At 38.3% G+C, this 13,530-nt stretch overlaps 1 protein-coding gene across 1 annotated transcript in view; it reads left to right on the top strand.

The window, feature by feature from the left end:
• Positions 1-11,333, top strand: part of SIM1 (SIM bHLH transcription factor 1) — a 56,630-nt gene extending 45,297 nt beyond the window's left edge. Inside the window, exons 11-12 of the mRNA XM_071548807.1 lie at positions 1,132-1,537; positions 4,554-11,333. Of these exons, the coding sequence (XP_071404908.1) occupies positions 1,132-1,537; positions 4,554-5,284 (1,137 nt within the window). The 3' untranslated portion in view covers positions 5,285-11,333. The remainder of the gene's footprint in view (positions 1-1,131; positions 1,538-4,553) is intronic.
• The last annotated feature ends 2,197 nt before the right edge of the window (positions 11,334-13,530 follow it).

Below are 13,530 nucleotides of genomic sequence, written 5' to 3'. Positions count from 1 at the left end.
TAGGCCTATTAAAATAAAAGGTAGAGTGGGAAGGTGAAGGATGGAATGGAAGAATTCCAAAGTTTCATGTTGTAAAACATTGATTTGTGACATGAGTATGCAGTGCTGCAGAGGTGAGCATGTACAATTTGGGTCTCATCCCCGTCCATAATCATGGGTGAAATTGATTTAAAAATGTGCCGTGAAGTTTGATGGTTACAATAAATAAGCGGATTTAAAAATGAGATAGGTAAATCCTTATTTAGTAGGTTAAATAAACATTTTTTTTTCCTTTCCCAAAAGGTATCTGAAAGTTTGAAGCATTCATTATGAATATCTAGAAAACTGTGACATTTAACTTAACCCTTATTGCTCTCTGAACAAGTGCCATGCTCCTATTCTGGCCAATTTTCCAACTGCCTACTAGTTGCTTGTTCTGTATTGGGAGACTGCTTAAGTGAGGGTGCCAAATGCCCAATCTGCCTGCTTTGGCTAGCAGTCACCTTTTCTGGCAAATAGTTTCTGGATTTCCATTGTTCCCACATTGTATCAGAGCTGTGATATCTGCCATCACTTCGGAGCTTAATCCTGTAGAAGCGACGGTAGTCCAGGATCTACAAGAGGATTTCTCTTTCTTCCTAGTAGTAGGAAAGAAGTTCAAAGATACACCTACAGGTAAGAAAGAAACCAAACCAGCAACAAACAAAATAAGAAGAAAAGAGAGTGAACCCTTAGGAAAAGGACCTTGAAATACATTTGGTTTCAATTTGGCATGTGAGAATGCTCCAGGAGCAGTGTTATTCCAGTCCCTTTTGGAAGTGTTTTGCTGAACAAAAACCTGGACATTAAAAAAATATTGAATTGCAACATTGATATTGCTGAGCCTAATATTGCACGTCATAAAGAAGATGTCTGTTAAGGGTTGACATGGGATGTTTCAGACTTTCATGAGGCCTGTCCTGTCATCTGTGAGCTCATTACAGAGTGTTGTACAGGAAAGACCAGGAGTCCAATCAGAAGGTGCAGACATGTGGGTACACTCAGAAAAAAACACCCTATCACACACACACATACACTCTGCCTTTCCAGTGCACTTGCTTGCAGATTTCACCCAGGTGTAGTTATTTCCATTCTGCTTCTCCTGTTTTGCAGTATTCTGGATTTCACACTGAGAGATCTGAGTCTGATCATGAGAGCCAGTGGGGTGGGAGCCCTCTGACCGATACGGCTTCTCCCCAGCTCCTGGAGCCTGTGGACAGACCAAGCTCCCAGCACCATGACGTCTCCTGTGCCTACAGACAGTACTCAGACCGCAGTGCACTCTGCTATGGTTTTGCACTCGACCACTCCAGGCTGACTGATGACAGGCATTTCCACACTCAGGCCTGTGAAGGAGGCAGATGTGAAGCTGGTCGGTATTTCCTGGGCACGCCACAGCCGGGAAGGGAGAGCTGGTGGGGTTCTCGTTCAGCATTGCCTCTGACTAAGTCATCCCCTGAGAGCAGAGAAGTGTATGAAAACAGTATGCCCCACATAACATCCGTGCACAGGATTCATGGTAAGAGATAACAAGGATTTGCAGAAGTGGCACCATCTCGGATAAAGCAAGATGGCATAAACATGCATCTATTTATGTGAAAGATGGAAAATGAGAGACACTTTTTATATATGTTCTTGTCTCTGAGATCATATCTGTGGAGATGAGTAATACTTGAAATTCAAGTTAAGTTTTACAGTCTTGCTTATATGCAGGAAAATATAATTTTATTGTATGTTCTTATGTCTATGAAATTAAGTTGGAAGTACCTGACTGATGAGATTTTAAGGATAGTCATAAAAATACAAACAAAGTAATCCACTTTATAAAAATGTGGGTTTTATTTGACTTAAGATCAAACTACTTTGGATGAAATACATTTAGCAAAAAATTAGAGCTAAATCCAAGCTAGATATTAAAAAATCTTTTAAGTCTTTGGAGAAATTGTTCTCCAAGTGACTTTTTTCTCTGTTGGTTAATACTAGATTCTGTAAGATTTTATGTTTATTTAAAATTGGCAATTCAAATTAACATTTGCTTCTAGTTTCAGACATTTATCCTATTTTTTGGCCAAGCCTGAAGTTTTGTTTAGTGTCTGACAGGTTGCAAACTCAGTGCATCAGCACATTTTCAGAGGGTGAAGCTAACAAATAAATCACAGTCAAAGCCTGATTTGGGGTTTGGAAAAGTCCTTGGTTTAAAAGTAGTGTGATGAGTCTTGGAAGAGAGTTCAAGATTTTAAGGATAGATGCAGCATAAAAAAATTTACTACTAAAGTAGTCCATCAAAACATAGGTTGCCTCTAAAGAAGTCACAAAAAATCATTACATTAGTACTATTTCATTGACTTGTGGAATGAGGCTTTGTAAATAAAAAAGAGCTGTTCTATTTTACTCCAATCTGAGGAAAATTATATTGATATTGGAAAAAATTACCAAACAGAAAGTTAAGGTAGATACAGTCAGAGGAAAACAGGAAAGAAGCCCTAAATTTTGGTAAGGAGGACTATTCTATACATAGAAGGAGAACATACCTCTTTCCTTGTGTCTGTTCCATACTTCTGTCTTACTGGTGTTTCTCTAGGGCTTTTTTCTCAAAAAGAGAGCTTAGTGAAGTATGATAATTTTGCTTGCAAATTTTATGCATGATAATTCTTGATAACATAGAAATATCACACTGAGTTGCAAATTCATAAATGTTAGATATTTATTCCTTGTATTTATCAAGGATAATCAATGTAAGTGGATGATAAATTTTTGTTTTAGTTTGTTGCTTAGTTTTGCTGTAATTCCAGGTGTTGCAGTTATTTTCTCTGTTGTATCAAGTCTTACATTTTTCAGTAGGCTTTCAGTCTGTATGTAGCTTTGGAGAACAAAGCCTGACATGTGGGTCCTAGTTGAGGAGAGGAACTTATTTTCTCTTGCAAATGTGCCATTTTCATTTAGGTTTCAAATCTTGGCGTTTCACAAATTAAACTTTTTTTGACAATAATAAGTGAACATTGCTGTCAGAGTAGTTTCTTCTGGCAGAAAATAGTTTCTTCTTTTTCAGTTTTTTTAATGTATCTTCTGTTCATTCTGCCTTGAGGCCACCTTCATCTGAATAATATGGCAGGCACTAGATAATATGTATGAGCCCATGTGTTTCTGGTAAAACTCAGGGAGTTTGGGACACTGCAGATACAGTTTGCATGGTGAGACAAACTGAGGATGTGGTTCAGAGCTGTGCCTGACCAACTTCCCAGCACACCATGGAGTACTGGATGTACCATTCACTCCAGTGGGTGGAGCTCCCTTCCACCTCCAAGCCTTGGCATTTTGAGGCCAGATCTTAAGAGGATGTGAAGGTTAAATTCATGCCCTGGATACTCTACAGTGTAGTACTTCCCCCAGAAAATGGCAGGATATATTTGTTATAAAAGCCCATCAATGATTTTTGTTTTGAACTCTGCAACACAGTGGTAGTGGTCTGCTGCCCAAACAGATCTGTATGACACGACCCAACACAGAACAGGGGGAACCCCTTGTGCTTGTCTGAAAATGAGGAGTACTGTCAAAAATGAGGTTGTATGTGCCAAGGCAAGGGAATCATTAAATAACTTGTGCAAGTCCAACACCTGCACCTCTGTAAGTGTGTATCTCAGCAGACCAAGCCCTTTATCAGAGTCTGGCCTTAGTTGACCACTCAGGTTTTAGGGTCCCTCACTTTCTTCCTAGTGAGAATTGACAGGTCTGATTCTGACCTTTCCGCTACTTGCAAGCATAATGCCATCTCTAATATGTCTATGGTTCTTCTTTTTTTAAGAAAGGTAAAAATGTAGCTGTATTTTCCAATTCCCAAAGCAGGTATTTATTCATTAGGATATGACATCAAATTTTTACAGGAACTCTGTCCAAGATCCATGGGTTCTTGTGCTACTGAAGAAGAATTGCTTCATTACTTATGTTTAGTTGTTGCTTAAAGTCAGTACAGGTCAGCAAGTTATTTCTTAATGCTGTCTGGGTTTCAGATCCTGGAAAGACCTAGGAAGACATGCTGTAATGTTGTACATTTGTAATTCCCTGAGATTTTTGTTTTTACTGTGGCCCCAATTTACTCAGACCTTGATGATGCAGAGAGGTGGCAAAGAGTCTGGGCCCTGAACACTGGCAATGAGAACACTTTGACATGCCCTAGGGTAACTTGCCTGGCCTCTATCTGCTCCAGATACAGAGTTCCTGTAGAGTTGGTGCCATGCCTGCTGGGGCTATGCAGGTGCTCAATTACCCCAGAGTGTATCAGGTAATCCTAGATGTCTGTGCTGAGGTGCTTAGATCTCTTTGAATATTTCCAGCTGTGTTGCTTCCATTTGGAGACACTGGAAACTAGACTTTGTCACTGAAAAGCGTGGGGTCTGCCACGGTCATTTTTGGTGACTGTTGCAAGCCTCTTGTCTCAGTCTTGGTTTTCTGCCTGTAAAATAAGGTTCAGATTACACATTCTTCAAGATACTTACCTCTTTACACATCAATTTTTGTCTCCTTTCTCTCTTTCCTAGGAAGAGGACACTGGGATGAGGACAGTGTTGTTAGCTCACCTGATCCTGGCTCTGCCAGTGAATCAGGTGATCGATACCGTACTGAGCAGTACCAGAGCAGTCCGCATGAGCCCAGCAAAATTGAAACACTAATAAGAGCCACACAGCAAATGATTAAAGAAGAAGAAAACAGACTACAGCTGCGGAAAGCCACTCCTGACCCACTGGTCTCCATTAATGGCACAGGGAAGAAGCACGCTATCTGTTTTGCAAACTACCCTCAGCAGCAGTTGGCAGGCGACGTCTGCCGCGTCCCGACAGTTGCCAACACCCCTCCCTGTGAACACATCCAGCAGCGAGATGGAAAGATTATGAGCCCACATGAAAATGACTATGACAACAGCCCCACAACACTGTCTAGAATAAGCAGCCCCAGTTCTGATCGAATATCAAAATCTAGTTTAGTACTTGCTAAAGACTACCTGCATTCAGACCTGTCCCCTCATCAAACCCAAGGAGACCACCCAGCAGCCTCTCCAAATTATTACAGCTCCCACAGGCAGTACTTTGATAAGCATGCTTACACACTAACTGGATATGCCCTGGAGCATCTATATGACACTGAAACAATTAGAAACTATTCACTAGGCTGTAACGGATCACACTTTGATGTGACTTCTCACTTAAGGATGCAGCAAGATCCAGCACAAGGACACAAGGGAACATCTGTTATAATAACAAATGGAAGCTGACATTTTTTTTCTAAAAAATTTTGTGCTTTAAAAAATAACCTATGAGATCTAGTTGGAAGATATTATATGTTTTCATGCCCTTGTCCTTATCAGCATTTCATATACCACAGTGCACTAGAAAGAAGAACCTAAGGTTTGGGAGATAAGTTAGTTAACACACATTACTTTAAAAAATAAAAATGCACTGACATGCAGGGTGAGAGTGAATGGAACTAAACTCAAAGTTGGTGCCATGCATGGCAAAAAGGACAGAAGAGGTCTAGGCAGGGAGTGCTTAGGGCAGGCTAACAGAGCAGTTTATGCACATGTGTAAGAAGGGGTTGATTTGAAATGCTGCCAAGGGCAGACCTTCTGAACTGCATAAGTCCCAGCCAACAAAATTGTTATGCACTCTTTTTACACAGAAAATTTGACTGTGTCCCTTTGAAAACCACAAAAAACGCGTGTACTTCTGGTGATCTGTTTATTCCCTAATGGCCAAACATGTTATGCTGTTCCATGATATAAAACATCCATGGCTGACCAATGCAAAATCAAAAAGGGAGAAAGAAGGGAGAACTTGAGTTCCTATATCCTTGTGTACTCACATGCATAGCTATTTACATATGCTTGATTTGAAAAGAGTCAAATGGGCATTATCCGTATGATTAGTTTGGTCAAATACTTACTTCTACTGGATTGAAAAGAGAGGGGCATTCTCATTGTAGTTTGGAAAAACTTGCTGTAGAGATGTGAGGTTGTTCTCATATTTTTAAAGGGTTGCCCTAGGTGGGTAATGGAGCGAAATGGAAGAAAATTGCCTGGAGAAACAGGAAGGATAAGCTGGAATTAGGAGTGGTCCAAGATAAACACAGTTAACTCTGTAGCTATGTATGCCATTTAGTAATAATTATAAAATAAGGGAAAGTGATTCTAAGTGGCTGAATAATTAATTTGAAACACAGAGGGAATTCAATCACAGAAATTTTGCTGCAAAATGCAAACGCAATTGTGGAAGTGTAAAAATATGAGAGGAGAAAATAGATGAAAATTTTGGTGGTTTGTCTACCTTCTTATAAAGTTCTGAGGTAAATTAAGCATAGAAAATTTTAATTACTCTGTCTGACATACAGTAAATTAATAGATATGATTTTGAAAAATATGAATTCTTTTCTTTCTTGTAGCAGAAAATTTAGTGAATATCGGAAAATATTGGGGATATCAAAATCAGTCATATGTACATAAAAAACTAAAGAAGGAAATCAGTGTTTTGAGGAATTAAATTGTATTAAGAAAGCTGGTATTATCAGGGTATGTCCAAGCATTATAGAAGACATCAAAAGAGGCAGAGAAACATTTAAAATTTTTTAATAACCTCAGGGATAAAGAGACTGATTGATTGGAAAAGAATAAATACAAAACATATGCTAAAAATTTGAAATACGGCATTTGTAGGCACAATTGCTAGACCTGTCCTTCTTTGTGTGGCATTTATATGGTTCCAAAGTTGACTGCAATGAGGGCACCACTCCCTCTTATGCTAAGGTGGAGGTAAGGCAACTTGAGAGGGTTACTGAAATGAGATTAACACTAAGACTAACTTCAATTGTAACATTAAGAAGCTCAACATATGGGACTGAGTCATCAGTGTGACTAAATATAAACCAGCATGCTATGGGTGGGTTAAAAATATCTGTTTCCAAATAAAATTAATCAGAAGCAAAAGCTAAATAATAACATTATAAACCACGTAAGTAGAGATGTACTTGAAAGCAGAGGAAATTACCTCTCTGGACTTGGAATGTTGTGTATAGTCCTGATCACTCCAAGGCAGATTGTGAATCTTGAATTGGGTAGTACCTTACTCTATAACCAACCTTTGTTGACTGCAGTGTGGTCGTTCCATAAAATGCATGTGGAACACAAGGAAGAGCAACACAGTCTGGTCTTTATTATCTAAACCTCATAACAGAAAAGGTGGAGCAGAGCTCAACAAAAGATAAAGCAACTGAAAGGTCTAATAAAAACCTTAAATAAACTGGGTCTGTCATCTTTGTAAGGGAAAAGAGTGAGGGGTAATGTCGCTGCTGTGCACCACGCTCTGCGCAGAGGAGAGGTAAATAATAGTCTGAAACTATTTGAACTAGCAGCAAAAATGAGAGACAGGGCACTGAATGATAGCCAAGGCAAAATGAGAACAGAATGATTTGGCAAAAGCTTTATTTGACTCATTGCCAAATGAATAGCAAAGGTTATAAAGAGAAGCAGCTAGAGATTTTGTTTCTTTATTTGTATAAGACAAAAACAAGGCAAATAATTGAGGGGAAGAAAAACACTGACAACTGTTAACTCAGAGGAAGTAATGGACCAAAATGGACTTCTTTCAGCCCAGCAATTGTATATATTCCTAAAGCATAGGAATAAGAAAGTATTTTTGATAAATCTAGTTCTGGATACATATTTATTTCACTTATTCCTGTGAATAATATGAATAAACTTGTATTTGGAGTCTCATTTTACAGTATTAAAACACAATTTGCAAAGAGAATTAGAGTAGAGGTACATGGCATCATATTATCCCTACTAGCACATATAAAATAAGTCTAAGTGTCAATATTATTTAGTATTACAGAAGAGTTTCCTAGACTGTTTGAATGAATGGGATTTTCTCAGCATCCCAAGTTTCTTGGGATAAGCTAGCACTCTTGTTATCAAGCTATTAATTAGAAGGCAATAGACTTCTGCAGACCTGCTGCAGTTCCATGGCTATGGTCTAGAGGCTGCAAGTAGTCAGGAGGCCATGGCTGGCCACTGTTATATTTGCATTCAGACAGGCACCTTTGAAAAACAGAAGGCATAAAACTGACAGGCACAATGTCACATGCTTGTAATCTGTATGATTTCACCTAAGAAAAAAAGCCAGTGTGCTATGCAATAAAAATTCCTCATTCTGATTTACAATGATCCCAAAATAAGACTTCCCCACTGTAGTTATCGTATTTTCAATAGTTTCAGTCCACCACAAATGCAACAAAATGCACTGTAACGAATGGAATAAATCAGTTAAGATGTCTCTACATGTAGTTACATTTTGCTACAAGAAAAGGCTGATGCATGCTCCCCTCATGGGATTCCAGCAACTGGTGCTCCTTAGCACTTCAATGCAGTATGCCAGAGATGGATGCCTTTTGTCAGCTAATTTGCCACCGTGCTTCTTTAGATAGCCAGGAATTTCTTCTTATTTGACAGAAAGCATTGAATGTTGGAAATACAGACTCCGCATGCTACATGAAAGCAAGTCTGCAATCTTAATTATAGCATATATCACTGCAGCTCATAATAACATGTACTTTTCAATATGATATAGAGCTATTTTTCCATTACACATTTTATTTAATTCAAAATTTCATTTAATATACTTCAAGGATATCTTCTTCCTTTTTTAATGTTTTTTCCTTTTCTAATCAGATGTAAAGAGATTTTTCACAAAACTGAAAACTGCAAGGCATTTGAACTAAATACATTTCAAATGCATTACATTAGCTAGAGGTCATCACTTTAAATAAGGTATGTATGTTGTGTTTTGGAACAGAAACAATACCTTGTTGTATTGCATAATTTCTCCAAAGTAATACTTGTCTGCTATTAACACCAAATTAATATTTTGTAACTACTGCAAATACAGGGTGAGTGCAGCTCTTTCAAAGCATTTCTTAATTTGATACCAGTGGATAGTGCAGTATGTTTTTTGTGCCTTATGATTTTAATATATTTCTTTTGTTTATAGACATAAAACCCCTCTCTAGTTATTATATAAAATTGCACTGCAAGGGCATAGAGTTTATGATTTTGGATAAATTTGCAAAACAATTCTTAAATTAGAAGAACCTTACTCAGCAATTTGTCCCATTGACACAAATGGGAATATTTGTGGAGTAATATGTATGAGGGGAAAAAAAGCTGGTCTGTAATAATAGGTTTGGGGGTTGTTTTATATTTTTTTTCCTTAATTCTCAAGATGCGCATATGGAAACTGTGGAAGATAATAGCTGTAATGGCTGTGTTTCTATAACCAAGGTATTTATACATGTTTTGAAAAAATGAGTGTATCTTTCTGCACTGAAGAGACTCAAAAGTGTTTCTTAAGCTTGAAGCTTTTAATTGTCTTTTGTTGATTTGTCCACAATACTGCCATGGGTTACACAGTGAAATTCTGCTTTTTTAAACTCTTTTAATCACTGTTATCTGAATCTCATTTTTGTCTCTGCCCATGCAGCATTTATTCATTAATGTCCCTGAGTATGTTAACCACCATATGTTCATTTGTGTGAGCATGCAGAGTGAGTTGGAAAAGATAAATGGTTGCATAGTATTTCTGGAAAAGGCACAGCCACCCTGGAAAATCAGACTGGCTGTTGCAAAGGTCAAGTAACCTTTCAGTCACAGAACAAAGCTGTGGCATACGCATTGGTTTCAGACCTTCTGCATACAAAGCTGTATATAATGGGGATTATAGCACAAAGTTCCAGGATTAGACCTAGCTATGTCTGTTTTAAGGTGGCTATAGTTAATGTCTTGCAGGAAATGGATTCAGGCTCTGGTCTTTCCATGAGTTGCAAGCTTACTTAAAACACCTAAGGAATATAAAGGCAAGGCCTTTATTGTTCCTAATAACAAGTATAAGGCCTTGTTATTAGGAACAATGTTGGATGAACATGCTTTCCTGCAGGTATACTGGCTTAACTCCAAACACCTCTGTAGTGTGAACAAGAGCCTATTTTATTTTATTTTCAGTTAGTATTGATGGTTAAATATTTCAGCTGTGTGCTCTGAGAAGAAAAAATCAAAAAACAAACCCCAAACCAAAACAACCCTGAGACCAACAACAGAAAGAGCAAACCAAAAATCCCTACAGATTTCTGTAATCCTTCAGTTAGATATTATTAAAGATTGCTAGAAGTGTAGCCGAGGATTTAGCTGTTATTTTGAAGACCAAAAATTTAAATAGTCTTCTGTTCAGAACAGTGAGAGCACGAATGTGATTCCATTTCACATTTCCTTAGAGCATTTATTAATGAAAAAAAATATGGCATGAGGTTAAACTTCACGATGGCATTTAGCTTATGTATATAAGAGTTCTGTAGATAAATCTGGTTCTAAGTTGCTAGGAATACATCTCTTTTTGAAAAGAGTTAATTTATGACTCCATCTATGAAGCTGTATTTGAAAGGACAGATCAAACACAGGAAGTAAAAAAGCTTTTTGTCTGGTTGTATTCACTCTTTAACTCCTGTCTCACACAAAGTTCTCAACATTTCCTATTGTTCTAGGATTCCAAATACCATTTTACATGATTTTATTTATTGCAATTTGGACTGCATTTGTTTTTTTTCTCTTCAGCTACTGATACAGTGGGAAGTTTTGAAGTGCAAGAAACAATCTTTTTCACAGAATATAAGACATTGGCACCTTTACATTCTAAGGAAATAAAGCCTATTAGGAAAAGTACTTTTAGGGCACTGCAACTTTTTCCCAAGGTAAATATTTCAATGTATAAAAAATACTAATCTAACACAAAAAAAAAAAAAAAAAGAAAAAAGAAAAAAAGCACTTGAGACATGATTAAGCATTTCATGTTTGGTTTAAACCAATGGTTACATTTATGGAAACAAAGACACAGATTGCCAGTGTTTCAAATACCATACCTTGCAATGTAAAGGGTATAGTGACATTGTAGCATAACATCTGTAGTTTTCCTTTGGAATTTAATGTAGAAAACACAATCTAGCTATGTCAACAATATCTTGCAAAGTGTTCCCATTTATAATTATTTATATTGTAAATAGCTTTCTGAAGTAAATTTGAAGTTAATGTGCATAAGATGTATTTATTATGTGAAGATTTTTTTTGTTTGTTTAAAATATAGCTACGATTATGCAATTTTTGTCTGTTTTTCTACATTTTTAAACTGAAGATTGTCCTATATATGATACATTTTCAGAAATGCATTTTAATCAATGGGAGTATTTCTCAGAATTGGGGGGGAACATGGTAAAGTAATTTATTTTGACTCCTGTGAATCATAAGTGCTCCCTGAATCTTGAAAGAAGTTTATCGATATATGAAGGGATACAGATAATATACTTCTGCCCCCATTCAAGATGTCTGAATCTGCTCAAATACTTTTCTGTCAGGAAGGACTGACTACAGTGGCTTAATTGTCTACTTTCTGAATAGTCTGCCTTGTTTCTTGAAGCCATCTACCACTCCTGTGCCTCAGCTAAATCAGCTTTCTGACTTGGAGAATGATGCCCACTCGGTGCTTAAAATACTATACTCAAAGTGCAGTATTCTGGCAAATGTCTAGGTGAGAAGTTGTGCTAAACTGCACTCAGACCTGAGAGCTGGCTGTTACTTGGGACTGCGTGCTTCTATAGTTCAATCCACCTGTAATAACATAGAGCCTGCGACCCTTGCCTGATCTGGGGTTTAGGTCCTTCTGAGCTTGGATTCTGAGTCCCAGCTCTTACTTTCTAGATGACTTTCTGAGACATCAAACCCCATTCTCTCAGACGTTGTCACTGAGTCTCTTCCCTGCAGGTGAACAACTGCAAAAGAGATAGTCTGGGAGACTAGTGGGACCCTGATGATGCGCTTGGGTGAGAAAGCAGCTTTCTCTGAAGAGAAGGTGCTTGTTTGTATATTTCCCATTCACAAGACAGAGAAAATACATAAGCATCAGGGATGGACATGAGATGCGCAGAAGATTTTGAGGCTCGAGTTTATTAATTGCATAAAATGGAGATGCAGTTGTGTCACTGGTTCTTTGTTCCTGCAAGGAAGTAGGCATTTGGTTCTCAGAGATGGTCCTGGGATTAGGAAATACTCTGCAGTATTGAGTTAGAAGTTTAAACTGCATTCATCAAGCTAAAATTTCCCATGGTGTGATTTAGGCAGTTCCCCTCTCTTTGGCCTGAATTTTGGCCCTGGTTCTCATGCAGGCAGGAAATGGTGTCATCTTTTCCCCAAATCATGCTGTTTATCTGTGCAAAACATGTGTTGAGTTGCTTGCTTGCTTGCTTGCTTTTGATTTCTTTTTCTTTTTTTCTGACTTTCTGTCTTCATGGGTGAGGGGTTTCAGAAATGCCCTTTTTTGGCCTACCTCTCTGTCTTTGAAACCCACACTGAAAAAACCCACACAAATCAATAGGCAGTCATGAGACCACATTATCCTCCATAGGACAACAGCAGTCCCAATTTCTCCATGCTAAGCTCTGCAACAAAACTGAGTATCATCCTTAGTTCTGTGTACTTCAAGTCCTGCCATTTCCATGCCCTTTAGTCCTTCTCCTAGTACCTGAAGGTAGCTGTTGCCCAGTGGCCTCTATTCACTCTTGATTTCTATGCTCACTGGCAGGTTTCTCTGCACTGAGGAAATCTGCTGTCATGGCCATTGTAATAAAAGGGTGAAATACCATTAGGAACTTCCTCTACCCCCATATGTTGGCCTTCAGATGCTTCAGCATCAGCAATTTCATTTGATAGAGCCCCTCTTACTGCCAGAAGGTCACAAATAGCCTGCTGTGTGCCTCTGTGATTAAAAAGGCTATCCACCACACCACAAAGCCTGAGGAACTACATGTTGGCTTTTTTTTTTCATGGATGTTAACAGGAGTCTGACTACACATGCACAGAACACTCTAGGCTATAGCCCAGAGGCCAGGTGCAAGGCTATGCATATATGGAAACAGCTGGGCCTCACCATCATAGTCTTCTTATCCTTGCAGACATCTCTCTGTCTACAGTCTGCCATTGCCTTTCTCCCATAGCCTGTCCTCTCATTTTTGTCTCTCACCGGACTTATCCCTTCTATTTCCCTTTCTTCCCTTCTGTCCCAAGTCCTGGACTGTGATTTCATAGTTATTGTGATCTAGTTTGCTCAGCAAGTGTCCTCTGTTGATCCTGAAAATTGTATTTTCCCTTTCATGAGGAATATGGTTATCTGGTAACAGTTTCCATCACTAGCTTTCCCATTTCCCTTTCCCTTCTTTATACAGCTGGTGTAAATGCTATACTGAGGAACCTGCAATGTTTTACTCACAGGCATTAGTTCTGCTACAAGAAAGCTATTGGATAAAGGAATAGAGGTGATGAACTTTTCAGGAAAGCTACAGACAAAAGATGATAGATACCTTCAGCATACCAAATGCACATGATACTTTAGCTGCATTTCAAAACATCGTCACTTTTGGCCTGCAAACAGAACA

Source organism: Pithys albifrons, chromosome 2 (genome assembly GCF_047495875.1).
Source record: "Pithys albifrons albifrons isolate INPA30051 chromosome 2, PitAlb_v1, whole genome shotgun sequence".
In the NCBI taxonomy this organism is placed as follows: Eukaryota; Metazoa; Chordata; class Aves; order Passeriformes; family Thamnophilidae; genus Pithys; species Pithys albifrons.
This window is presented reverse-complemented; position numbering and strand designations above follow the sequence as displayed.